The sequence below is a fragment of the Sciurus carolinensis genome, chromosome 11, assembly GCF_902686445.1.
Source record: "Sciurus carolinensis chromosome 11, mSciCar1.2, whole genome shotgun sequence".
Taxonomy (NCBI): domain Eukaryota; kingdom Metazoa; phylum Chordata; class Mammalia; order Rodentia; family Sciuridae; genus Sciurus; species Sciurus carolinensis.
Genome location: NC_062223.1, coordinates 8606287 through 8633934, shown reverse-complemented (window position 1 = coordinate 8633934; position 27648 = coordinate 8606287). Strand labels below are relative to the sequence as shown.

The 27648-nt window shown below is 52.2% G+C and overlaps 3 protein-coding genes across 9 annotated transcripts in view; 1 reads left to right on the top strand and 2 right to left on the bottom strand.

Moving 5' to 3' along the window:
- The window catches only part of LOC124958891 (uncharacterized), a 46986-nt gene that overhangs the window by 18607 nt on the left and 731 nt on the right, over positions 1-27648 (top strand). For 2 of the 3 annotated variants that reach the window (XM_047517442.1, XM_047517441.1), the window contains exons 3-4: positions 25120-25187; positions 25600-25930. In XM_047517442.1, coding sequence (XP_047373398.1) covers positions 25120-25187; positions 25600-25930 — 399 coding nt within the window. The remainder of the gene's footprint in view (positions 1-25119; positions 25188-25599; positions 25931-27648) is intronic. The other variant, XR_007103951.1, reaches the window with a different exon arrangement.
- Pold4 (DNA polymerase delta 4, accessory subunit) lies at positions 9342-10759 on the bottom strand. The gene is made up of 4 exons (XM_047517449.1): positions 10463-10759; positions 10141-10230; positions 9804-9915; positions 9342-9467 (listed from the first exon to the last, which is right to left on the bottom strand). Exons 1-4 carry the CDS (start codon positions 10557-10559, stop codon positions 9443-9445), a joined length of 324 nt encoding a protein of 107 aa, XP_047373405.1. The 5' UTR covers positions 10560-10759; the 3' UTR covers positions 9342-9442.
- On the bottom strand, positions 18251-27203 carry Clcf1 (cardiotrophin like cytokine factor 1). 5 transcript variants are annotated; one of them, XM_047517443.1, is made up of 4 exons: positions 27062-27203; positions 21455-21621; positions 20428-20493; positions 18251-19636 (listed from the first exon to the last, which is right to left on the bottom strand). In XM_047517443.1, exons 1-4 carry the CDS (start codon positions 27075-27077, stop codon positions 19142-19144), a joined length of 744 nt encoding a protein of 247 aa, XP_047373399.1. In that variant the 5' UTR covers positions 27078-27203; the 3' UTR covers positions 18251-19141. The 5 variants fall into 5 exon arrangements, with proteins under 5 accessions (XP_047373399.1, XP_047373402.1, XP_047373400.1 ...); XM_047517446.1 differs by lacking the exon at positions 27062-27203 and adding an exon at positions 26725-27000; XM_047517444.1 differs by lacking the exon at positions 27062-27203 and adding an exon at positions 26412-26560.

Below are 27648 nucleotides of genomic sequence, written 5' to 3'. Positions count from 1 at the left end.
ACAGAAAAGAAAAAATTGACACATGAAAAAATATTACAGCATAGATTATAGGCAGTAACACAGAGGTAGTCCGTAGGAGTTGACCAGTGTTTATAATTAACTCTTTAGAAGTCTTTCATAGTGATGGACAGCTGTTTTGCTGTTTTAATTTTTTTTTTTTTTTTTTTTGCAGTGCTGGGGATTGAACCCAGGACCTTGTGCTTGCAAGGCAAGCACTGTACCAACTGAGCTATCTCCCCAGCCCTTGTTTCTTTTTTCTTTCTATTTTAAAAAAAAAAAAAATTATTTTAGTTGTAGGTGGACACAATACCTTTATTTTATTTTTATGTGGTGCTGGGGATCGAAGCCAGGCCTCACAAATGCTAAGCGAGCGCTCTACCACTGAGCCACAGCCATAGCCCCTTGTTTTTGTTTTTTGACACAGATTTCCTTGGAGAATATATTCACATTCATTTTCTACGATTGCTGCTCTTCCAGAAAAACATTTTTGTGTGATTTTGATGTGCACTGACATGAGCATCTCGTATTAAATTTTACCACCTTCTGTGCCCTGCTTCTGTGTAGGCAGACATCCTATCTACATGTATTCATATACAGACCACAGATTGGTGGGAGCAATTCTGGTGAACAAACAGTAGCACTGTTATCTAAGTATCATCTTATCATAACATAATTCTTTTTGAACCACTTAGTAACTTCACTGGCTTATTCAAATAAATGCAACTTAATTCATTAAAAACTCCTAGAAAGAAAAAAAAAATTTTTTGAGACAGTCTTACTGTCCTGCCCACCTGACCTTGAACTCAAGATCCTCATGCCTCAGTTTTCCAAGTAGCTGGGATTATAGGCATGAGCCACTACTCCCAAGCAAATCAAGCAAATGACACTTTTTTTTTTTTTTTTTTTTTTTTGGGGCTTGAACCCAGGGGCACTTAACCACTGAGCCACATCCCTGGCCCTTTTTATACTTTATTTAGTGACAGGATCCCACTACGTTGCTGAGGGCCTCGCTCATCTGATTTTGAACTTGTGATCCTCCTGCCTCATCCTCCCGAACTGCTGGAATTACAGGCATGCACCGCCATGCCCAAGGAAATATATATATGTATATTTTTAAGATGTGGATTTCACTATGTTGCTTGGGCTGATCTTGACCTCCTGGGCTCTAGTAATTTCCCCCCCCTCAGCCTCAACTGGGACTATAGGTGCACACCACCAGGCCTGGCTCTTAGGAATAAATTTCACCAAAGACAAGCAAGACTTCTATATTTAAAATTAGAAAATATTGCTGAGAAAATTAAAGAAGATAAAGAAGACCAAATGCTTGCAGAAGTATACCATGTTCATGGGTTGGAAGAATCAATGTCATTAAAATATCAGTTATATCTAAATTTGACATGTTGATTAATAAATGTAATTCCAATAAAAATCCAAACAGTTTGGACTGGGGATGTAACTCAGTGGTAGAGTGCTTGCCTAACATGCCCAATGCCCTGGGTTTGATCCCCAGCACCAGGGGGAAAAAAATCCAAGCAATTTTTGAAGTTATCAAGCAGATTATAAAATTTTATGGGATATATCAAGGATCTAGAAGAGCAAGAAAACAATTTTTAAAGGGACAAATTGGAAGATTGATAGAAAGCTTTATTATGAAGTCACATTAATTAAGATAATATGACTTTGAGATAAGGGTAGACAAGTTATCAATGATATAGAACATAGTTTAGCAATAGTCTCACACTTAGAGGCCAAATGATTTTGGGGGCAGCATACTGAGTATTGAAGTCAGGTGTACTTTACCACTGAGCTATATCCCCAGTCCATTTTATTTTTTATTTTGAGACAGGGTCTGGCTGAATTGCTAAGGGTCTTGTTAAGTTGCTGAGACTGGCCTCAAATGTGCAGTCCTCCTGCCTCAACCTCCGGAGTTGATGAGATTACAGGTATGTGTCACTGGGCTCAACTGTCCAGTTGATTTTTTATGGAGGTGCCCAGGTAATTAAGTTGGCAAAAGAAGTCTTTGAACAGATGGTGCTGGAACCACATATCCATACTAAAATGTAAAAAAATTCTCAAATCTTGAAGGGTACCTGTTCATGAAATAGAAAATATACAAAGAATAAAGAAAATTAGAAAAGCCAAAAGTTGACTTTTTGAAAAAAAAATTTAAAAATTGATAAATTGGATTTCATAAAAATTTGAAACTTTGGATCTTCAAAAGACATTTACACTGTTAAGAAAATAAAAATGAAAGCTACAAACTGGAAGAGAGTATTCACAATAGAAATATTTGACAAAAATTGTATATACAGAATGTATAAAGAACTCTTACACTCAGTAAGAAGCCAAACAACTTGATGTAAAAATGACCAAAAAAAAGCTGGGTAAAGTGGCACAACCTGTTGTCCCAGCTACTCAGGAGGCTGAGGCCAGAGTTTCCAAACTAGTCTGGGCAACATACTTAGACCTGCATCCAAAAGAAAAAGGAAAATAAAAAGAAAAGAAAAAAATGTCCAAATGACTTGTTGCAGGGCATGATGGTACACACCTATAATCCCAACAACTAGGAAGGCTGAGGCAGGAAGAGCCCAAGTACAAAGCCAATCTGGACTACTTAGTGAGACCCTGTCTCAAAATAAAAAATAAAAATTACTTGGGACGTGACTTGGTATTAGAGAGTGCCCCTGGGTATAATTCCTGGTACTCCCTGCTTAAAAAAAAAAAAAAAAAAAAAAAAAAAAAAAAAGACTTGTAAAGGCACTTCTCCAGAGGAAATATATGAATGACAAATAAGTCCATGAAAAGATGATCATTGTTAGGAAAATACAAATTAAAGCCATGATGAGATACTTTCACACTCACAAGAATGATTGGAACATAAGACTGATAACAGCAAGTGTCAGTGAGGACATAAGGCTACTAACTTTCATACTATACAGATGAGAATGTAAATGGTAGAACCACTGGGGCCTGGGGCATAAACCCCTTCTATCAACTTTTTTTTTTTTTTAACACTGGGGATTGGACCCAGGGGTGCTCTACCACCAAGCTACACCCTTAGCTCTTTTTTTGTTGTTTTTAAAAAATTTTTTAGATGTTAATAGACCTTTATTTTTATTCATTTATTTGTATGCCTTGCTGAGAATCAAACCCAGTGCCTCATACATGCTGGGCAAGCGCTCTACCACTGAGCCACAATCCCAGCCCTCAGCTCTTTTTTTGTTTAAATATTTTTTTAGTTGTCAATGAACCTTTATTTTATTAATTTACTTATTTATATGTAGTGCTGAGAAGTGAATTCAGGGCCTCACACATGCTATCCTCTACCACTTAGCCACAACCCCAACCCTGGTAGAGCACTGCCTGCCAAGCATATACAAGGCCCTGGGTTTGATCCCCAGTACCAAAAAATATTTTTTAAAGTAGAAGAGCCAGGCATGGTGTTACATGCCTGTAATCCCAGGGACTTGGGAGGCTGAGGCTTTGTGTTTACATCACATACCAGCTGTTTCCATGTGGGTGTTGTGCCATCATCTCAGGCTAAGTGTGTATAAAGTTGTGCCCATCTTCCCTTTCCCAGTTTCCATCTTTCTGTCCACGCATCAGCGTTCTCTCACCCATCCAAGCCCAAAGTCTGAGTCACACCTGATGCCTCCTACCCATACCAGGCCCTCTTCTATCTACTTTGGTCTCACTCTATTGGGCTGTTGGGCTATTGATGTGGAGGGGCTGTTTGGTCCTCTTGCGACCTCCTTGTCTCTTTTTCCTTCCTCCTCTGCTTCTCTTCTCCAGCTTTTAAAAAAATTGTTATTTTTGTTTGTACTAACAGTTGAACCAAGGGTACTTACCTCGGACTGACATCCCCAGCCCTTTTTTATTTTTTAAATTTTGAGACGGGGTCTCACTAAGTTGCTTAGGCTAGCTGTCATTGTATTTGTACTACCAAGTTCCTCCCCAAAGACTGTATCATTTTTGTACTCCCATCTGTTTCCTCCAAGCCTTGCCAACAGAGTATGACATCTGAGGTTTTGCCAGTCAAGCTGAGCATCTTTTCATATACTGAGGGGTGGACTGGAACTCTTTATTCCACATGTAGTTTACACTAAGGTTCCTATGTGCACTTGTTAAGTGAATGAATGTGTGCCCTGATTATGTTTATACTGGATTCATCATATTTGGGCTGTTGTGAAACCTGTCCACTTTGACAAGGTGCCCTTTGTCCCAGGGTGGGGCACTGCCTAGTGAAAGAGGAGTCAGGTCTTCTAGAAGAAGTATGTCCTGGAACTTCCTGTTCCAGGATCCCCACCGTAGGCAGGTAGAAGACCCTTCTCTCCCAGTGAATGTGGTACAAAGGGTGCAGTGTTTTGAGTCCAAGATAGCCACAAAACGACGGTGTAATTGTTTCTATTGTTTTTAATATTTCGTTGGATCTTCTTTCACCTTCTAGAGAAGACTTTCCTAAGCACCATCCTTGGTCTTCTTATCTACCTCTTCCTGACTTTCTTTATTCCCTCATACTGCTGGGTTCATAGGTCCCCTCTGTACGGGTGATCTGTCCCTGCCCTGGATGCCACCATCTGCTGGTCCAGGGCTCTGTGTTCACATCACGTACCAGATGTTTCCATGTGGGTGTCGTGCCATCATCTCAAGCTAACTGTGTATAAAGTTGTGCCCATCTTCCCCCTCCCAGCTTCCATCTTTCTGTCCACAGCATCAGCGTTCTCTCACCCACCCAAGCCCAAAGCCTGAGTCACACCTGATGCCTCCTACCCATTCTTCCCTTCCCAGATACCAACCTCTTGCAACATCTTTATAGTTCTCTGTTCTTCCCAGGGTATCTGCTAATCCAGGATCTCAGCACCCCATGTCTTTAATAATAAATAGCTTCCCATCATGTCTTCCTGCTGGAACAGTCCCCCGCACCCACACCAAATCTCCTAGTCTCCCTTTCCTACCTGACCATACAGATTTTCCAGGATGATTCCTTTTATCTCATCAATCTTGCCCCTTCAAAGCTTCAGACATTCACATCATCATAGATAGAGTCTAAGTTCCTTAGCCTTAGGCTCAAGAGCCTCTTTTTGGCCACAGCCTACCTCACTGGAATTATTCCACGTGTTTTTGGGTTTTTTTTTTGTGTGTGTGTGTGGTGTTGGGGATTGAACCCAAGGCCTTGTGCATGCAAGGCAGGCACTCTACCAACTGAGTTACATCCCCAGCCCTATTCCACGTGTTTTAAGAGTGCAGATCCACATGCTGTGTGACCCTGGACAACAATTTAACCTCTCTGTGCCTGTGTTTCCTCTTTTTTTAAAAAAATATTTTTAGTTGTAGATGGACACAATACCTTTATTTTATTTATTTATTTATTTATTTTTATGTGGTACTTAGGATCCAGTGCCTCATTCATGTGAGGCAAGAGCTTTACCACTGAGCCCCAGCCCCAGCCCCCTGAGTTTCCTCTTTAAAACCACTGTATAAGGAATTGTATAGTCATTTCATGGGTGACTGTGAGGACAGAATGCAGGTACACCAATGCTGGGCATACATAGCACTCAGATGCTAGTGCTGGTCCTCAGAGAGGGCATGCTGCACACGGTACCCCTCACCCCCAGCCATACATGCCAACCCTTCTGTGGCCTTTGCCCAGCCAGTCCTTCCAGCTGGAATGCCATCCTTTGCCTGCCTACTCTTCCTCACCCTTCAAGGACTGGCTGCCTCTCATTTCCTTTTGAGTAGCTGCTCTGCTTAGTGTTTCTGCAGTGTTTCTCAGACTGAGCCAGGCTGTGGCAGGTGTGTCCAGAGCATCTGAAGCCAGTCCTAGGCCACTCATACTCGTTTTCCTGGAGGGTTCACCGTACTTCATAATAAAGAATTTCATCTATTTATCTTAAAACAACTGCTCTAGACACATCACAGAGAGGAATGCAAAATTGGCAGATTTTAAAGATAAGACACAAAACTATTCATAGAATGTTCATAGTGGAGCATCTGTATTCATCCTGCAGTGGGTGGGTCCCAGAAGCAGGGATGCTTCAGGTACAGGGCTGTGTGCAGGTGAGGTGAAGGAGGAGTAACACCAGTGCTCACAGACCCTCTGCCTGTTCTGCAGGAGGGCCGTCCCAGGGCCATCCCATACTGCTCTCTCCTCCCAAGAACTCAGACAGTGTGGTGTCTGTAGTGCTCTTACACTGCCTGGGGCAGTGCTTGTACTACATGGGATTTTAACTTGCCCCATATGTAGGCCTTATCTTGTCAACACCATCCTAAGCATCTGGAGTGCAGGTGTGGGGTGACTGGGTGGGAAGACAGGCTGGCCGTGAATTTTGGCCCCTGTGTTTACTGATTGAGCAAGGCATGTTTTGTCTCAGCCTCAGTTTCCTTATGTGTTAAACACAGATAATACTTACCTGATGAGGACGCAACTAGATACATGTGTGCAGTGTTCAGCACAGCAGATGGTAGGGGCAGATGCTTAGCAAACATCACTCCCAGCAGTGCCAGGCTCTCGGTAAACATCTGCTTCTCTGATATTTCCTCCTCCCAAATGTCCCCCTCCCTGCATCTACTTCCACATTCTCGGCCTCCCTGAAGGCTGCCCTCCTCCTCATGTACTAGTTCCTGGCCCTCCTGACCTTCATGAAGACCTCATACAATTGATGCCCTGTATTTTACAGCATCCGCTCCCCTCCCTGCTGGACCACTCTCTTCATGGTGCTATTGTGCTGCAGTATCACTCCATCTAAAACAAAATACAAAGCAACTAACAAATTCCCCCCTTGATCCCACATCCTCTCTAGCTACCATTCCAGGTCCTTGTTCCCTGTATGATAAAAGCCCCTGACAGAATATTGGCATTGGCACATTCCCTGTTTCCACTTCAGCTGCCCCTCCACAAAACTGCTCTCATCAAGGTCTCTGTGCCCTCTGCATGGCCGAACCCAACAGGCTGACTTTACCAGCCTCTCAGGCCCAGGCCTGCCAGCCCTCCACTTCTGATCTTGTCTTACCAATCACTCCTCCCTCTGTCTCCTCTGCTCCTGGCCCACTTCTCCTTGGCCCTGGGCATAGGAGGCCACAGGGCTGTCTGTGGACCTCTTCTCATCTCTGTCTACTCTCACTCTGGTAATCTTATGCACCCTTTGACTTTAAATGCCATCTGAAAGATCCCCAAATTAATATCTCCCCAGAATGCCAGACTCACAGACCCTCTGCCTATTCTCACCTCCATTGGGATGTATCACAGACACTTCAAATCCAACATGTCTAAATCTGAATTCTTGGTTCCCTACCCTTTCTCACATCCTTCCCATCTTACTAATGGGAACTCTGTGTTTCCATTTACCTGTGCAGTTATCCTTGGTTCCTGTCCCTCAGATCCACAGTCAAGATCAGTAAGCCATGTCAGTCAGTTCTCCCTTCAAAATACACAATCTGGCCACTTCTTATCATCTCCACCTTCCCACCTTGGTCCAGATCACGGACGCCTCTCACCAGGATGACTCCAGCAGCCTCCTGAATGTCTTGGTCCCTCTTTTCTCCCAGCTCCACAGTCTGTTCTCTACCCACAACTGCAGTCATAAATTCAATAATGTCATTGCTTAAACCCCTCCAGTGACCGCCCCCCCCCCCCACACACTCAGAATAAAGTCCAGATTTCTTATCATGGCTTGCAGGGCTTCATGGGTCTGGCCTAACATCTGTCTGGCCTCATTCCTCACTCCCATCCCTTCATCCCAGGCTGCACCAGCATCCATAATATTCCTTGTACAAAGCTGGAAATGCTCCTGCCATGGAACTCTCTACTTAATGTTCTGGAACACTAACAGGTACCAGCCTTGTCCCTTACTGCCATTATTCCTCTCAAATGCCACCTTACCAGAGGCCTTTGCTGCTCAACCCTTCCAAATAGCACCCTGGCATTTTCTTACCACCCCCTCTGACCCCTCTGACCCTTGCTCTAAAATGCTTACCACCATCATAATTAATTTCCATGTTGGTTTTGTCTGTCTCCTCAGCATCAGTAACACCCACAGGGACCTTTGGTGCCTGGTACATAGTAGGGGCTTAGCATCTGGGCAGGGGACATGGTGTCCATTGGAAGAGCCTGCTGCATGTGGCCCCTGGTCTCTACATAACTTACCTACTGTATGCTTTTGGGTGCCTGAACTTCTTTGAGCTTCAAATTCCCTCTATGTAAAATCTACTGGGAGATTTTTTTTCTTTTTGATTTATTTAGTTTTATGTGGCGCTGGGGATAGAACCTAGTGCCCCATGAGTGCTAGGCAAATACTCTGCCACTAAGTCAAAACCCCAGCCCTACTGGAAGACTTTTTTAGGAAGATTAAAATAACACATTTAAAGTACCTGCAACATGGTCCATACTCAATAGCATGGATGCTGAAAAGCTCTTAGTCTCTCTTTAGGCCCATTTCCAAGGAGTGAATATGCCATCTCTGCCCACCCCAGTATGGTGATGTGCAGGTAACGCCATATGCAGGCCTACTGATTCCATTCTCCATGTCGTGCCTTGACCCATAGTCCCCTAAGTATTGTTCCTGGCTCCAGCCAGTTCCCGCCCAGAGTCCCTCAGATGGGCATATTTGAGCTGATCCTGCAAGTTGAGACTTGTCCCAGCCCTGCTTTGGATCCAGATAGCCCCCAGATATGGGAAGAAGAGATACTTTCTGCATATGCAGATCTGTCTGGACCTTAGGATCATGGCTGCATGGATCCTACTCTGGTCAAGTGTCCATGTTTCCTGGTGGTCAACATTGGTAGAGTAAGCGGCCAGTAAGCACTTCTGACAGGTTTTCCCTGGCTATTTAGGGAAGGTCACTAGAGAGTTGTTTTCCTATGTACCAGCAGGGGGCACCAGAGGTTGCTCAGCTCTTGTGGAGACTGAGTCTACTAAGGCAGGAAACGGAAAGGTGTTGGCTCTCCTGCCTAACTAGCAGGGGACTGCCATCCAAAGTTGGAGACTGATAGTCAGAATTCAGGCTCAATGTTCTTTATTATAAGCATTTGTGAACCCCTTGCCCTGTGAGCTCAACCAGTTCCTGCCCTCAGCTTCCCAGTCTGTGATTGGGGAGTCCATCTTCACCTCTGCTCATCCACCTGCACCTGGCTCTGCACAAGACTGTGCCTTCTGTGCACAGTTCAGGGAGGGTGCAGGAGGCACTGGAAGGCCACGGCCCGGTTCTTGTCCCCAGAGATCACTTTACATCTAGGCGGTCCTCTGCTTCAGCTGTGTAGGTCCTCAGAGGGGGCTGTAGGCACATGTTGGTTGGAGGTGCTGAGCCATGGAGACCTCCAGACTTGGCCTGTCAAGTGTTCTTTTATAGTAGGGCTGGACTGAGCAGCAGCAACTGATTGTCACTTCTGTCCTGAAGTTCTCGGTGGCTAGCCAGAGTGCCAAGGACAGGAAGACCTAGGTAGTGCCTCAAAGGGGATAGAGATGCCAGAGACTGTGGAAGATAGGGTGAGAGGGAGGGAGAGAGTCAGTTAAGCCCCTTGATGTGATTTCACCAGCTCCAGTCATTGGCCATTGTTTATAGTCCCTTTGTACTAAATAGTTGTCCCTTGAACCCCGGATGCATCCTTCCCCCACCATTAGCTCCTAGGGATTAGAATTATCAAAGTAACCTGTCTTCCTGAGCCAGGCACCTTGGAGATACTTTTTGCCTGCTCAGCAAGTACCCCCAAGCCCAGATCCGTTTCTCCTTGAGGGCAGCTCCCACCCAGGGTGGTGATGCCCGGAGAAGGCCCTGCCTCCCCTGAAAGCCCACTCAGCCTATCCTGACCTGCACTGGAAACGTGGGTCTCCTGGGTGGGTCTTCAGCACCTGACGAACTGCTGGGGGAGGCTCCAAGCCCATCTGCTCTGCCCGAAGCCAGCGCTGCAGCCGTGTGATCCCTGCCAGGGTGGGAAGAAGACTCAGGGTACTCAAGCGGGTAAGGAAGAGTCCAGGCTAGAGAACAGACTATGTGGGGTTTGTCTTGAGAGCCTGCACACACCGTGCTCAGGAGACAGTGCCCAAGAGGTGGGCAGACACTTGTGTTATCTCCCAGACCTGGGTGACAGGACTGGTTCCTAGAAGTGCTCTGTGGGCAGGGACCCGGTGGTGAGTGGGACTCTCACCTGTGCAGGGCCCATACTGCCAGGCCAAGTCAAACTGCCTCAGCAGCTCCAGCTCCGCTGCCTCCTCTTTGGAGGACTGGGGTTCCTCCCCTGCAACGACAGGCTGCTCCTCAGGCCTGCCCAGGCGTTTGTCCTGCCCCTGGCCTTACAGCTGTGCCACTGTTCCTGGCTCTGTCCCCACCCCTTGCCTCTGCCATCCCGCGGCCAGACCTTGGGTTGGAAGTAGAGAACGGGCTAGTTTCCCCTTCGGTCTGTCCCCCGCCCACAGTCCCCTGGGATCCCTACATGTCCACTCCTCCAGCCGCCCCCACGCCTCAGAAACCTAATTCTGGTGCCAACTCCCCCTTGCTGTGCCCAGCGGGCCCCTCCTTCCTCTTCACAACAGGGTAGGAGTCAGTGATGAGCCGCTTCCGGCCCATGGCGGCCACCCAGGCAGGCGGAGACGGAGGCGACTGCAGGGAAGAAGAGACGGGTCAGGCCAGCGGGCGCGCGAGACAGCTGCTGAGAGTGTGAGAGAGATGGGGCCAGAGAGAGATGGGCCAGCGACGGGCAGACAAGATGACCCAGACAAGCAGAGAAAGGAAGTCGCCTGGTTCCAGGGAGTGACGCCTGTACCCCACCCCCGCAAGCTTGCAAACATCAGAGATCTAAGCCAATGGCAGGCCGCCTCTGTGGGGCGGGGTCCTGACTCTAGCCAATGGCAGGCAGCACAGGGTAAGGGGCGGGCCAGCTATTGCAGCTGTGTTCTGCGGGAGGTGGGGTTAGGCCAGGGCGGAGGACCTGTCAAGATGCCCCAGACTTCACCACCTCCTCCTGCCCCCCATTGGTCTACATGGTCCCCAGGGACGTACAGAGCGTTATCCTCAGCCTCTCACTTCCCGTTTTTCCTTCCTAGGCAAATGTTCTTTTCAGCCTCATTAATCCCCGTGGCCAGTTTTTAACTCCCTTGAGCCCAGCTGGAACCTTCCACTCTGGCCCCTGGGCCACTAAGTGCTGGGCAGACCGGAGGTCCAGCGAGTTTGGCCTAATCCAGCCCTCTTCTCTGCTTCCACCCCCTCTCATTGCTCCCAGACCTGGCTGAAGAAGCCCATGGGTTCCGAAATCCTTCTCACAGTTTGCACCCAAAGACACTGCCTGCTTCTAGTCTGGCGATTGATTTATCAGCTCTCCTGGGGTCTCACAGCCTGCCCTTGCCTGTCTTACTAGTCAGGAAGATTCCATACCAAGCAAGAAACAATAGCAGGGGTCTAGTCCCCTCTCACGTGTTTGGATCCTCAGTTCCTTGGCAAAATCTGCCCTGTTTCTCACAATAATGTGCTTGTGAGCAGAAAATAGCAATGACCTAACTCTCATATTGCATTTACCATGCACCAAGCACTGTTCTAAGCATATTTCCATGTATTAGCTGGGAGTAGATGTCATTTTTGTTTTTGCGGTACTGGGGTTTTTACTTATTTATTTATTTATCAGATACTAGGGATTGAACCCAGGTCTCTTAGTTGCTGAGGCTGGCCTTGAACTTGTGATCCTACTGCTTCAGCCTCCCTAGTCTCTCTGAAATTACAGGGGTGCACCACCACTCCCAGCTTCAAAATATTTTTTGAAAGTAGGAATTATGATCACTGCTGTTATAACAGGTATTGTGGGGCCTCAGTCAACCACAGGTGCTCCCTGGGCTCCAGGAGCTCATAGGCTTGCAAGAGAGAGGGGACGTACAGCTGTGGCGCAGTAATTCTGAACAGAAGAGAGGGGAAGGGCGTGTCAGAGCTGTTGGGACCACAGGGATGAGTAGCATTGGAAGGCCTCCTGGAGGAGGTGGGCTGTTGTAAACAGTGTCTCAGTTCTCCACCCATGACCTTTGTCTCTTGGTCTCCTGTCTGCTGACTCACAGCTACTCCCACCTCCCCCTCACCAGCTTCCTGGCAGCAGGCAAAAGTGCTGGCCAGTGGGAGTCTGGGAACCAGCACTGGACCTGGCCCAGCACTAATCACCCTCTGGAGAGCCCATCCGGTTCTTGCTTCCAGTGGTCAAGGGCTGATGCTTGCTCAGAGTCCTCTGCTTTCCTCCTTCCTAGTGCTCTGGGAACTGGGTTAAAAGGGCTGGGCCCTGGTACACATGGGACAGAGAGAATGTTCTGGAGAGGAGACCACCAGAAGAGAGGAGGAGGAGAAAGCTATGTCTTCAGGGGCTCTTCCTGCCTGGCTGTCGCCATCAGCTTCTTTGAAGAGGACTGAGGAAGAAGGGACTAGGTGCTGGGCAGAGCTGGAGGGCCCTTCCTTGCCTTGTCGTTCTGGCTGGGCTAGGTCTAATCACCCACCTGCCTCATAGACTCAGTGGGGCCCACATCCAGGGCAAAGGGGCCCTGCTTTGGTGGGGGCAGCAGGGAGGCCCAGGCTGGGAAGGAATAGGTATAGGTTCAGTCAAGAGGGATGACACCGAGGCTCTGTGGGACTGACAGCCCCCAGGCTGGTGAGCCTCTCAGCAAGGGCTCCTGGGCTCTTCCCAGAGGTGTGTGGCTCCCACCTTCTGAGTCCACAAAGCCCTGAGGGATAGGGAACTATGGGTGGGGCAGACCCCTCCTCATTCCTTGTCCCTCCCACCCCTGAAAGCTGATAGCCGTGGGGCTGCCACCGCCCAGGGAGCGTGAAATGGGGTGTGCCGCTGGGCGGCCACAGCAGCTCCCACTGCTGCCTGGGCCTATTCCCTTCTCTTCTTTGGCAACCTCTGGCATCCTGACCTGCTCTGTGGATACTCTGAGCTGTCCTGCCCACTGTCCCCAGCTCTGCCTGGCTTAGGCCTTGCTGTCCTCTCCCACCTAGCCTGGAATGTCTCCCATGGTCTTAAGCACCCCAGGCCCCAGAAGGAGAAGCAGAATGGTCAGCCGAGCTGCAGGAACCCTTGGACTGGCCTTCTGAGGGAACTCTCCCCAGGCAGCATGCCCTCCCCTCCTAGTCAGATGGCAGTGGGACTGAATCCTAGGACAGGCATTGGCATCCAGAGAATTTAGAACTACCTCATGACCCAAGGGCTTCCTTCCCCCACTGACTAAGTTGTGCTATCTACCAAGCTTTATGTCATTTCCTCCTTTATTCCCCAGCCCTGTCCTCCTCCTGTCCCATCCTGCCTAAAACCCTTGCCCCAACTCAGGCAGCTTCCTGGGCCCATCCCCCAAACTCCTGTCCTGGCCTGTTACAATTCAGTCCTCATGCTGATGACCAGGTTAGGGGTCTGGGAAATGGGGTGCTAAGTTCTCCTTTGGTGAATGTCCTGAGGCCCCAGCACAGGTTCCCTGTAATAGCCCTGACACCCAGAGGCTGGGGATGGGCCTAGCAAGAGTTACCTTTGCACCTTGGGGATACCCAAGGCGCTTGCTTCAGGGCCAAGATCAAAGCCCTGGGGAACCTAGGAGAGAAAAGAATTGGGAATTGGAAGGGAAACCCAGTGTCTTCCACGGGGTAAGACTCACTGCTAACTGCTCCAGGAGAGGGGGATTAGGGCTGGCGTAGCTCAGACCATGTGGCAGGATGGTGGGCCTCAGTGCTGTGCTCATGTCCATGCCAACGAGCCCCTTCCCCAGCTCCTGATGGAGCTTGAGAGACAGCCAGATAATGGGGGTGGAGGGAGGAGAGCAGCTGCCTGGGGCCCAGTGTGCTGTGCAGGGCCCGGTTCTCTCCCCAGCACCCCCCTTCCACAGGCCCTCAGGCCCTGCCACCCACCCTGGAGTAGAAATTGGGACAGCTTAGGGGATTCTTGGCAGACAGAGGAGCTCCTCAGGCCCCCAACTATTCGCACATCCTGGCTCCATTCCTTACCCTGTGGGCCATATTCTTTCAGGAGCTCCTCTAGTCCCTCACTATCTTCCCAAACACCTCTCATCTCCCTGGTCCAGGTTCTGGGGCCTCGTGGGTTTAAGGGCAGAGACCCTTGGGTCACTGATGTCTCTTCTGCCATGACCCCACCTTCCACACCTCTGGTATTTCCTCTTTCACTTTGGCCATCCTAGCTCTGGAGAAATTCTGGGGAGATTCAAAAGGGGACCCCTCTGGCCATTTCTCACCTTGGCCACCAGGTGTCAGACTTTGTCCAGCTGGGAAGAAGTTGCTAGTTAACAGGTCCAACCCCCGCACCTCCCCAATCAGCCAGGCCTTGGAGATTGGGGCAAGTTGGGGAGGGACCTGGACCTGACCTCTGAACTAACTAGGCTGAGAGTTGGAACTCTGGCTCAAAAGCTTTCTCACAGTTAATTCCTCACTGCCCCCACTGCAGCCTCCTCACAGCCCTATCTATGAGGGCCTGGAAATTTGGGTATCAGATGAGTCAGGGGGCCCAAGAGTTGAAGGGACAAAAGCAGGGGCGTTTGTGGTTCCAGAAAAGAAGGGGGAACTGAGAGAATAGCCCCTCAGGGCATCCAGCTGGGCTTGACTCACTGGCCCTTGCATTCTAGGATAAAGGAACCTAGAGCCTCTGTCTGCCTTCCCCACATGAGGTGGCTGTGACTATGGTATGTGGTAAGTATGTGTAAGATGAGTTCTTTTTTTTTTTTTCTTTTTTTATTTTATTCTCCCTCCATTCACAAAATGAAGTGAACCCTTACACAGCACCTACAGTAAGATGAGTTCTTGAATGAGCCCCCTGCATACAGAGGGGGCCCCAAAGTCCTGGATGTGGGATCAATTTTTGCAAAAGCAGGAACCTGGCAGGCTCTGATGACTTGCCACCTCTATACCCACTTCTACCCTCCTGGAAGTTACCTTCTTTCCCAAGTGACATCTTGTCCATCTTTTGCTTATTCTCTCAAACACAAAAATAAAATATTAAAATGGCTGGTATTAATATTAAAATGTGTCTCACTGGTTAATTGCCCCTGGGTTCAATCCCTGGTACCAAAATATAAGTAAACAATATAAAGGGCTTTGGATGTATCTCAGTAGTAGAGTGCCCCTGAGTTCAGTCACCCATACTGCAAAAAAAAAAAAAAAAAAAAAAGAAAGTAGTTAGCAATAAACAGTGACAATGAGGTTTTTAATCCATTTGTGCAGATGAAAGCAAAGAGAGCCTTCTATACCCTCTATACCTCCCTTCTTCTCTCCCTCACCTTACTGGGGATATAGGGACTTCTAGAGATAATTCCCCTACCCCCATGACACTGCAGAGCCCAAGGTAGTCTTGATTTATATATTGGTCTCTGAACACCTGGGCTCAACTCTAAGACCTTACTTAGGAGATGGAACCTAAATAATTAAAGAATACTCATCAGCACTCCCAAAGCAGCTAAACCTAGAGAACCAATGTCACATCCTAAGAAAACACTGACAACCTATCTGCCCGGTGCTACCTCTTCCTTGGTGATGACATTTTCACAAGAGGCCCTGTGGGACTGGACATGTTGCCAAACCCAAAGGAAGGGCCCACACCCCCTGTCATCATGTTTAAGAGCTGTTCAGGAGAGAGAGTTCAAGAACGCTGGTTCTGAAGTCCTCTCTGCCCCCACCCCTGCCCACCTGCATCCAGCCCTGCCCCCATGGAGCTGTGCATTCTGGGCATGAATGAACGTCAGCACTCCCCACCTGGGGCACCTCTCCTGACGGTTGGTTTGTTGCCTCTGTTTCCCTCTGCTGCCCATCCCACCTGCACCTTGCAGTTTAGAGGCTCACAGCCACTCAACAATATGGTTTCTAGCCCGCTAGAGCCCCTTGCCCTTGATCCTCTGCCACCCCTGCCTTGTCAGTCCTCTTTCTTAGAAAGCTCCCTCTATACTCTGTTCCCACTGCTGGCCATCTCTGTCTCAGTAGGAAGTGTTACAGTTCATGCAGAATAGGCGCATGACAAGAGGTGTCTGCTGAGATCAGCTGGCTCTTCCATCTGGGTGCCCAAAAGTCTCTGGATTCCCCTCTGGTTCTCCTTAGTGCAATCTCAGACCTCTCCATTCTTCTCCAGTCACCACCTCCTCACTCAGCAATGACATGTTTAGATCTCTTCTGTTTAAAAATAATCACCACAAAACAGCCCTTCCTTGATCCTGTTCCTTTACCACCAAACTCTGAGGGATATATTTACCCCTGTTTCCTTCCCACAGTAGTATTCTTTTGTCTCACCGCTGGGTGTCTGCCTCTCGCCTGATCTTTCCCAGGTCGCTTGTAACTTCCTAACTGCCAAAGCCTGTCGATCTCTCTCTACATTCTTCTCTCAGTTCCTCTGGGCATCTGAGACCGTTCATCAGTTGTCTCCTTCAAACTCTTCTCTCTACTTATAAAACACTCTTGAACTCTCTTTAAAATCAGTTGAAATCATATTACTAAGGATTTAGCCAATGGTGGCGCATGCCTGTAATCCCAGTACCTTGGGAGGCTGAGGCTGGAAGATCACAAGTTTAAGGCCAACATCAGCAACTTGGAGAGACCCAGTCTCAAAATAAAAAGAAAAGGACTGAGGATGTAGTTCAGTGGTAAAACACCCCTTGGTTCAATATCCAGGACCAAAAGAAAAGAAAGAAATGAGGGCTGGGGCTGGGGCTCAGTGGCGAAGCACTTGCCTAGCATGTGTGAGGCACTGGGTTCCATCCTCAGCACCACATAAAAATAAATCAATAAAATAAAGGTATCGTGCCCATCTACAACTAAAAGTATTTTTAAAAAAGAAATGAAACGGACTGGATGGTAGGGTGTGAGGATGGGACCCACCGCTGTCTCTGTCCACCTCAAGGCCCTGGCTTACTGCTTTGCACACTGCAGCTGCAGCACGTTTGTCTGCATGGGAACTGGGATGGCCCAGATCCCCTCTCCTTTCTGTCTTTCTAGGCTGGGGGCAGGGTCTTCAGGTGCCCCTGGCCATGCATAGGCAGGGGTCACTGCCCATAGAGGTAGAGCATGTTTCCCATGGACCAGTTGGCACTCAGTAGAGGTTGGCTGGCCACCAGCAGGTCCAGCAGCTCCTGCACCAGCACTCTGAGCTTGCTTTTCTCTGGTGGCTTATGCACTTGTGGGAACCCCCTCCTCTGTGTTGCTTATGAGTGCTTTTTTTTTTTTTTTTTTTTGCGGTGCTGTGGATGGAACCCAGGGCTTTGTGCTTGCAAGGCAAGCTCTCTACCGACTGAGCTATCTCCCCAGCCCTTATGAGTGCTTTTATGTCTTATTATTTCAAGGAAGCTAAACTTTCCTTCCCAAATAGATTGCAAGTTCCATAAAAGCAGGAGTCAAATTAGGTCTTCAAATTCTTCTGGTTTTCCTATATCAGTTAGGACAGTGACAGCCAAGTAATTAGATCTTTAAAAATTTGTCAGCTGATTGACATTACTAACTTCCTTGCTTAAGGCATTGTTTCCAGGAGGCCCTTATAAAATATCCATGTATATTACCTGGAAGCAATTAGCCCATTAGTTTACCCAGTGACTCTTAACGAAAGTGTCATGACATAGGGACCTATCTCACATAATCTAATTTCTACAATTGCTGCTGCTACAACATTTATTGTTTCTATTAACTTTTCTGACAATCTCATAAGGATATTTAGTTATTCCCATTTTACAGATGGAGACACTGGAGACTAGAAAGCTTTTATTTATACAAGGTCATTCAGCTGGCAGGCTGTGAAATTGAGTTAATATAGTTTACCCCTTGAATAGCATCTGTCCCATTTTCTCTCGGTTCAATAGGAATTTTCTTTCCTCCAATACGAAAAAGGAATTGTCACAGTGAGAGTTGCAACTTGGCCTTAGTTCATCACCCTCCCTAGGAGATTAAGGGTTGAGGTGAGGGCCCCAGCAGGCAGCCACTGGCAGGAGTCCTGGGGACTGAATGCCCAGGGGTGACTGCTTGGGGAGTGCCCCAGAAGGGCAGATGAACAGCTGTGCTCATCAAGTGCATGGGGTCTAGAGGGGAGACATGCACAAAGCCATCCAGAGGGAAAGCAGACAGGGCAAAGGCAGAATGACAACAAGCGACAAAGTCTCTAGGAGCACTAAGACAGGGCTGGTGATGGGAGCTGGAGGGAAGAGAGTCCTGCCCACCTCCACTGGGACAAGGGGGACCATGGGAACCAGGGTAGTTGGGGCCCAGAGAGCCCACAGTGTACCCCAGGAGGGCCAGGAAAGGCAAAGAGACTGAGTTCTGGGGCAAGCATTTTATTTGTTAATACAAGAATAGAAATTCTGCAATAAATATCATCTAATAAATAACATCTCCAAATAAATAAATATTAATACCACAAACTTAAGAGTCATGAGTGGGTGGGGCTGGGGGCAGGGCCTGGGGGACCTGTCCCCATACCCTGCAATGCTACGGCAATGTAAACTTTCAGGAAACCCCATGGCTGTGGCTGTGGCCACCCTCCCAGCCTGGGCAACCACAGACACCCTGGCAAGGGGCAGAGAGGAGGCAACACGATGCCGGCAGGGAAACTCAAGGCAAGGTCCCGCCGTTCAGCATGCTGCTGTTTGCCCCCATGTCACTGACTACCTGGCAGCCGCTCCCCTTCAGTATTACTCTTCTGGTTGCAGGCCACCTCCAGTGCAGACCCACCCCTTCCATTTTCACCCCATCTCTTCTTGTTTAGACTTGTTGCTTTTTGGTTTCCTGAACTTGGATATGGAGTTATGGGGTGGGAGAGCATCACCAGCCAAGAGACTTCTCTCCAGAAGGGCACATGCTACAGTGGCCCTCACTCCTGCCCAGACGAGGGGCTGGTGGGCACTGGCAGGTGGTGGCAGCAAGCAAGAGGTGGTGGGAGCCTTTTTACCCACTTGAGCCATTCAACTCCCTTGAACGTAACCTCCACGGAAACAGGATGGTGCCTGTTGCATCTCTTCTCCAGACCCGTAGGACTCCCAGAGCTGGGCAGGGGACAGGACATATTGCACCATACCCCCGCCAAGGCCGGAAGGACCAGAACTCCCACCATCTGCCTCCTGGCTCAACAAGTGTTGGCATACAGGTTTCACCCTCCCAGAGTGGGAGCAGGGCTTGGAGAGGCGGAGGGGAAAAGAGGAGGTGGTAAAGGTCAGAGATCAGAAGCCATGGGCCTCCAGGTGCAGGGTGACCGCAGCTGCCGGAGGCTGCATCTTCTTCTTAAGCCGGTTAAAGTCCTTGGCTGAGCGCCACAGCCAGGTCTGCAGCTCCTTCAGCAGCCAGAAGTCGTCCATCTTCTGGAGGAAGTCACTATGGGCAGGGCCAGGGGCCCAGGTGGGCTCAGTCCCCGGCAGAGGCTGGGGCAATGGGTAGCCCAGAGCGGCCATGACACCTGCGATGCTGCCCAGCAGGCCCTGGAGGCTGGTGCAGAAGTGGGCCAGGCTGCGGCGTAGCTCTGCTGTGGCGGCCTGACGGTTGAGGCCACGCAAGTAACACAGGAGGTGGCTGTAGGCCTCGTAGTTCTGGGTCAACCGCAATTTGTCATTGAGGCTTCGCCACACTTCCAAGTTGACAGTGGCCCTGGGCAGAGTCTCTGCCCCCAGCCGAGGTGGGTTGAAGTCAGGCTCATTGAAGGGGGGGCCCAAGTAGTTCAGCTGTGGAAAGGAGAGGGCGATGGGGAAGGAGGCGAGCAGAACAGGGAGATTGCTGCCCCCAGAGTCTATTCTCCTGGTCCCTGACACTGGCCCTGTCTCCATCCTAGGCCTTGCTGTTCATGGGCATCCCCTAAGTTTCTTCAACAGGAATGTCATCTGCATGGAAGTGACAGCTGAAGCAGTGGGGTGATGAACTCTTCTACAGAGAGAGGTAGAAAGAGAAAACCACGCAGGCAGCGCTCAGGAAGGACGTGCTGATCGGCTGAGAGGGCAGACCTCGGGAGAGTGCCACCACAGGGCAGGGAGAGAGGAAGAAGAGCTGTCAGGAGCCAGGAGGCCAGGCTGCAGAGGCAGAGTTGGCCAGAAGAGTGCAGAGACCAAGGAGAGGAGTTCAAGAAGGCAGCAGTGTTCGGCAGAGCGGCTGCAAAACAGCAAGGAGAGGGAGACTTCAAGAATGTGGCTGGGTTTGGCGAGGAGATGCCTGACGACCTGGAGAGAACTGTTGCCGCGGCCTGGAAGCCAGATTGCAGGGGGTTAAGGAGTGAGTGGGTGGAGAGGAAGTGGAGGCAGAGGGTGTAGACCACTCCTTCGAGAAATTTGGCAGGGGAAGCCAGGAGAGAAAAAGGGTCGGGAATTAGAGGAGGTAGCAGAGCCCAGCAAAGGTTTTCTGCACAGGGAAACTGCAGAGAGCTGAGCCAAGGTTGAAGGCAGAGGGGCCGTTGGCATCAGAGCTCCTTCTTGACCTGCTTCTTCCCTCCAGCTGAAGGAATCGGGGACAGAAGGGTACTCACCAGCACCCCAAGGCAGGGTTCAGTTGCTAGGAGCAGGGCTGCAGAAGGAGGAAACTGAGGCAGTCTCTAGAGGGGACAGGAGGAAGGGCATGGAAGACAGTGTAGTCTAGGGAAGAGGGCACAGCCCTTGCCAACCCTCTGGGGAACAGCCTGGGGCCCAGGGAAGGGGATGCAGGAGATATGTAACTGGGAGGGAAAGAGAGGAGAGGGGCGAGGCCTGGGATAGGCAAGGGCCCAGGGGGAGGTTCACACGCTGACAAGCACAGAGACAAACTAATTTCCTCGGTGTATCCTGGGGCTGGAGCCAGCTCCCCCGCCACCCTCCTCCCTTTTCCTTCCCTGGCTCCAGAGTAGGGTCTGGGATGTGGAAGAGGAACACGGGAAGAGGGGGCTGGTTCCCCATGGTCCCAGGCTCCTCTGACCCTCCTTCCTTCCCTCCTGGGCTCTCTGAACACCTCTGGACCACCCCAAATCCTTACAGCATAACTGCCCTCCACACCCTGAACCCCCTGCCACTATTGGCCTGGCTTCTCTGCAGCCCCCTTCTCCCATGATCCCCCTAGGAGGCCTGGATAGGATGGGAGAGGCAGACAGAGGGAGGCCCATGGGTCCAGAGCAGCAGGGCCCCAGGTCTGGGGGCAGAGGCGAGCTGGAACACAGGCATGGGAGGTGGGGCCCCTCCATCCCCACCCAGCCCCGCCCGTGCAAGAGACACCACAACACGGTGTAAACAGAGGAGACTTCCCCAGCCCCCAGGGGGAGGCGGGCGGCTGGGCTGGCAGCCAGTGGGGCAATGGGCCAAGGCGGGTGCAAGGCCTGCCCACATGCCTAGTCCTGGGGCCAGGGATGGGGGGGGCACCTAAGAGGGAAGGGCAGGAGGTAGGCCCAATAGGGAGACTGCTTGGAGCCAAAGGGCCCCTCCTCATCACCCCATCACTCATCAGGAGCCCGCCACTATCAGCTCTCTTCCCCCAAATCCTCTGCTCACTCCTCACCCAATGCCCAGACTCCTAAGCTGGATACTCACGTAGGTCCCAGCCAAGCTTCGGAGTTGGTGCTCCAGATAGCGGGTGAGGTCATAAGTTTTCTGGATGGAGGGGCCGGGCCCTGGGTCCCCTGTGCGATTGAGAGCTGGCACTGCAGGGAGGTGCCAGAGCACCGTGCACAGGCAAGCTAACATCCCCCACGAGTCCCCTGTGGACAGGACGGGCAAGAAGCATGAGGGTGGGCCCAGGCCCAAATGAGGAAGCAGCTGGCAGTCCCTCAGGTGTCTGTCTTTCCCCACCCTAGCCTGGGAACGGGGGTGAAGGTGAGACACCAGATGGGATGAGGGATGGACAAGGGGTGTGTGTGTGTGAGGACGAGGACTTGGCAGTTGTGTTTCTATCAGTAGATACTTGAGAATGTATCCCTATCAGCTGAGAAAGTTCAGCAGTGTGTCCCTGTGTGTGTGCCAGCGCCAATGTGCATGGGGGGCTGGGCCAAGCTTAGGGACTCCAGGCCAGTTGCTAGGGTTCCAGTTGCACCTTAGCCTCCTCTCCCAGTCCCCTGATCCCCTGGCACCTTGAAGGGAGCTGATGGGTGGTAAATGGCATGCAAGCCATGATCAGCCAGCCCTGCTGGAAGAGTGAGAAGGCAGGCATAGGGTGACAGCACCACAGTCAGGCTGAAGGACACAGGGCTGGCTTATGCAGCCAGTGGCAGGTGTATTAGGATATGGTTCCTCAGTGTGGGGCATGTAGAAGTTAGATTGAAGGGGATTTAGCATCCTGCTGGGACTAGTGGCAATGTGGAGGTCTGCCCCTTCCTGTCTGGGGTGTTAGAGGTGGGAGCAAAGGGGGAGGTGTGCCTTTGATGAGTGGGGTTGTTAGCTGAAGACACTAGCGAGTTTGGACATTCTCTAATGCCAGTCCAGAGGCCCAGGGTCTGTGCTATGAAGAAAGCCGGTGGCTTTTGGGAACCTTACTTTTCTGGGCTTTTAGGTGAGGTCCAAGGTCAGGATTCATTGTGCATCTGAGCTCGGACAGGGGAAGAGTATAGTTGGCTTGGGCTGGGGTAGGTTTAAAGACTAGGTTACTTTTAACATTTCAGATTAGTTTAGACTTGGGATTTGGTTGATTGAGTGTGGTTGGGGTTTGAGTCCAGCAGTGGGTTGTGGTTAGCTTTGGGCAGGCAGACGGTTAGCTGGGACTAAGGGATATAAATTTGTTGATTTGGATGTCAGATGGGGCAATGCTTGGCATCTCACAAAGGGTAGGGTTAGTTTGGGTTTTAAGCTTGGATAGGTATGAGGTCGAGTGGTTTCTTTTCTCTAGTTTGTATTTTATACTTCCAAATTCTTCTATAATGACATGTTTCTTTGATAGGGATAAGTTGGATAGGTTTAACAATTTGACTACACTTAAGAGTCAGGACAGGGTTTGGAATTAGGAAAGAATGAAGACTAGATTAGGTTTAGTCATAATACTGGGTCTTCGGGCCCTTAGAGAATGTTACTATCAAGGATGTTATAAAGTGTCTCAGAGTACAAGGGACAGGTGGACAGGTGGGGACTTTTTCAGTGGCCCAGTCAGTCAGTATGGACTCTAAGAGAGTATAGTCGGTCAGTTTGGACTCTTATCAGATGTTTGAGTGGCTGGCTTTACTGATGGACTGTGGGAGTAGGGGTGCCTCCTATCAACAGGGACCTGCTCTTTCAAGTGAAAGGCTCCTGGTGTGAGGGTACACATGTGCATGTGCACATGAGTGTTTTAGGACAGGGAGCAGGGTGGGGCACTTAACTGCTCCCTGGGCAAACAGACTTCACTTTCCCCTCCCGCCTGTAGCTTGAAAGCACCTTCCTCAGTCCTCCTTTCCACCCTTAGCTCTTGCCTGGCTTGATTCCTTCCTAGTGTTTCATCTTCATATCTCAAGAAGACTCCAGGCCCTTCTCTGCACAAAGCCCTGGGCACTCCTCAGCCCAGACCTCTGGCTAAGTCCCCTTCAGGACCCTATGGATACAATTTGGGGTTAGTTTTGGAGATTATGGACCTGCTGAAGGGGACAATGGCCCTTCCAGCTTGAGATAGCTTGCAGGATGATGAATCTGGCCTTGCTTGAAGTCAGTGGCAATGCCAAAGTTCCACTGACGCAGGAATTGCCTCGACGGCCCTGGCAGCCAGTGTTTTGGGACTGGACTGTCAGGTGGCTGAGGGGTGTGGTCAAAAGCCCTGGGCCTGTTTCTTCCTCCTCTCCTGGGCCTTGTGGGACATCCCTGCAGGGACCAGCTCCCTACACAAGGACAGCAGGGGGAGAAGCCTTTGGATAAACAAGAGCTAAGTCATCTGGGCAGAAAAACGGCTCATGAAATTAAACAGACAGGGCCGGTGTTTCCAGGAATATTTCAGTTCTGAGGTAACTCTGTCACTGCTGGCTGGGGGTTGGGGGGACAGGGGAGAGCAGAAGGAGCTGACTGACCAGGCCAGAGAGAAGCAGAAAGAGGCAAGGAGTCTGGGGAATCAGGAGGCCAGGAGAGAAAGGCAGGAGAAGTGCAGGGCTCTGCCCTCTACTGTGACACCTTGCACACTGGGCAAGATGTGCCCAGATCTCAGGCAGCAAAGCAGACCCTTGCCTGGGGCAGAGAACACCTGAGTTCACTGAGAATACCAGAGCCCAGGGCAGCTTGGCTCCTGTGTTCCTGGGTGAGAGCGTCCAGTGGGCTTCCTGGAGCCCCATCCACCCTCCTCTCCCGCTCGGAATGTGCAGGTGAACCCCACCATAGGGCCATCTCTTGGCCCCCTCCCCCAGCCCTACCCCCCACCCGCCGGCCTCTGCTCTGCCTCTGGCTGCTGCCCACTGATTGTTTACATCCCGTCTTCTCCTTGTGTTTATAAATCCGGCTGAGCACGTGAGGAGCTAATGAGTGCAGCTCACGTTTCCTGCTGCAGCCCCCCCATCCTGGCCCCCTCCGGGGCCAGCCCCTAATTCCATCCAGATCCCTGGGCCCTGGGAACCAAGGCCCCCCTCATGAACACACACACTGTTGGCCCACGCAAGCGCAAGGCCACCCCGACACACTGCACAGGCACACCCACCCCTGTACTTGTCTTCAGCCAGCTGTCCCTCATCCCTGGCCTATGCCCAGACTAACAGTACTCTGTGGCAGGGATGTCCAGGGTGGTTGGGTGGAGACTACACCTGGGACTGGTGGCTTAGAGCTGTAAACTCTAAATGTGGGTGTCAGGGAGGCTTTGTAGAGTTCTAATCGAGAAAAGGCCCTGTCCTCAGGCCAGACCAGAACCAACATTGGGTGACTTTGGAGGGGTCTGTTGAGGGAAATTGAGGGGATGGAGTGGCCTTGGTGGTGGTGCGTACACAGTGGTGTGAGCTCCAGGCTTGGGACTAGGAAACTGCCCTGTGGGCTGCCTCCTGACCTGCCTGCACAGGGCACAGCCCACAGAAACCTAGCTTTCTCCATCCTCTGGGCTGGCTGCCCTCTCTCTGGTTCCCCTTCTCCTGCTGCTGAGAAGTGGCAGGGTGAATGAGGATACAGGGGACTGGAACTCAGAAGACCTAGCTTTGCCATGAACCCATCTGGTGACTGGGCTCGCGTGAAGAGGTCACACTGTGCATGCTAAAGTTCTTCCCAATTGGAATGTGGGGCTCCATCTCTGCTGTCCTCTCCAACATCCCCTCCCTGTCCTTCTCTTTCAGCCCAAAAGGCAGAAAAAGTTGAGGTCCAGGGAAAGAAACAGAGGGCAGGCCGGCTGCTGCCTTTTGAAGTAAGTCACTAAGACAGGAACCGGGCTTTGGTTGGAGGGAGAGGGTTCCTGACTGTGCCGCAAGAGGGCCCTGGGTGTGCTCAGGGAGTAAGTGAAGTCAGGGGGGAGTGAGAAGCCAGCTGAAGCCAGAGGGGGGAGAAGTGAAGTAAATAGTCCAGGGCAAGTGTGTGGGTGAGCTGGAAAGGGTGTTGTTATCAAGAGGGTGCAAGAGGGCTTGGGAGGGGCCAGGGAGAGCAGCAGGTGGGATTGTGGGCAGGAATGTGAAGTGTCAGGAATCAGTAGCTGGTGTGCAGGGGTGGTGTGACGAGTGTGAAGGGGACAGGAGTACAGGTCTGTGGTGGAGGGGGAGATAGCACTCCAGTTAGTAGACACTTCTGGACTGCCCAGTGACACTTGCTGCTATCTCTGCCAGTTTCCTCCCCAGGCTGAATGTGCGGCTCCAGGGCAGCCAGCCTGCCTATCTGGTCTGTTAGAATATGAACCTGTGTCCCGTGGGAGGGGCAGTGAAGGCCCAGAGATGTCCCTGGATCAGAGTCCCAGGGAGAGGTGCCCCCTGCTCTCCACCCTCAGCCTCTCTCCAAGGCTCAGACTGCTCCTGAGATGCCCCCACCACCAGTCTCCCCTTCCTCTCCTGGCAGCCCCTTCCCAATCCTGGGCCCTGAACAGGACACAGGGGTCCTCTGGGATTCGGAGGTCTGTAGGGAGGGCTCCTGGAGCTCAGTATGCAGCTGCTGGAACGGAAGGTAGGGGAGCAGAAATGAGGGGACTCTGGCGAGGTCGCGCAAACTTGGGGTTTGCTTCGAGGGGCAGCTCGCTGGCCCTCCCCCCTCGGGGGTGACCTCTCGTTCCCGGACCCCTCCCCGGCGGCGGTGGCGCCTTCCCCTTGTGTGGCCCCGGCTCCCCCGGCCCCGCCCCCTGCCCGCTCCCGCCGGGTGGCTCTACCCGGCGGCGGGGGCGGGGGCGGGGTCCTGGGCGCCCGGCTCCGGGGCTCGGCCCGGCCGCTGCCCTTTCCCGCGCGTCAACTCCCTGCCCTGTCCGCCCTCCTTCCGCGGGCCGCCGGGCCGAGCGGCCGCGGGCGGCAGCGCCCGCCGCTCTCGGACCGGTGACGGACTTTTTCCTGCTGGGTCCGGCCGGGCTGCGCCCGCCCCCCCTCCGCAGTAATCACTCCCAGGCCGGCGGGCCGGGGATCGCTGCCGCCGGCCGACCAAGCCACCCGGTCCCTACCTGCCGCCGGCTGCCGGGCCGTGGGCAGCGTGGAGGGCTCCGGCCGCGGAAGCCGCGAATCCCGCGGCCCGGCCCGCTCGGCCCGGCCCAGCCAGGCTCGCTCTGCCCTCCGCCCTCCTCTCCTCCCGCCCGCCCGCCCGCCTTCCCCTCCCGGCGGGCCGGGGAGGGAGAGCGGCGCGGCCCGAGGTGTCGGCCTCCCCGCGCCTCCCGCCGGCCCGGCCTCGGGCTCCCTGCCTCGCCCTCCCTCTTCCTCTTCCCGGCCCCCTCCCCTCGCGCCGCGTCTCCCCCCGCAGCCTCGCCGCTCGCCTCGCACTCGCTCGCCCCGACTTTTGCGCGGGGCTCTCTGTCCGCGGGTTCCGCGGGACCCCGCCTCTCTGGGGCTCCAGGTTGCCGCCTCCCCAGGTCTGCGGGTCGTCCGGGCTCCCCGTCGCGCTCCCGGCCACCTCCTGCCCGGCCGAGCGGACTCCAGGAATGCCGCGTCCCCGCCCGGCCCCTCTCGAGGGCGCCCAGCCGTGCCTCCCCCGGCCCGAGCCCTGCTCCCCGGCCGGGCCCCGGCGAGGGGCTCCCCGGGGGCGGGAGGAGGACGGGAACCGGATCTCGCGGCGGCGGGGCGGGGGCGGGGGCCGGGGCCTCGGACGCCTGGCTCCTACCTGCTCGGAGGTCCATGGGGCTGGGGGCCGGGCCGGCCGGGCGCGGCTCCTCTCCCAGAGGCTGGCGGAGTGGGAGGGCGAGCCGCGGCTCCGGCGAAGCTTTAATAATCCCATCCGCCAGGCCCACTCGCAGGTTTTTTTCGCTCGGTTTCGGATTTTTTTTTTTTTTCGGTGTGGGACATTCTGCAAACTTTTTTTTTTTTTTCTGACGTGTAAAGCTGTAACCACAAATTGTAGCAGCCCTCCCCGGGGTGGGGGGAGGCGGGGGAGGAGGGAAGGGAGGGCTTCTGGGGCTCCTCTCCCTCCCACAGCACTGAGGGGGGGTGAGGTGAGGCGAGGCTGCGGCGGTACCACCCTGGGCCTCCTGGGGGAGGGGGCAGGGAGGGCATCGGTCCCTCTACAGACGCCGAGGACCAGGAGAGGGAGCCGGCCTCGATGCGGGCTTCTCCCTCGGTGTCCGCCTGGGGACGCCTGCCCCCTGCCTCCTACCCTGTTGGGTTCCCTGCGCCCACCCTACCTCTGCCTCCTCATCTCTAGCCTTCCCTCCCCCTCCCCTTTGAGTAAATGCAATGACACATTCTCCCAAA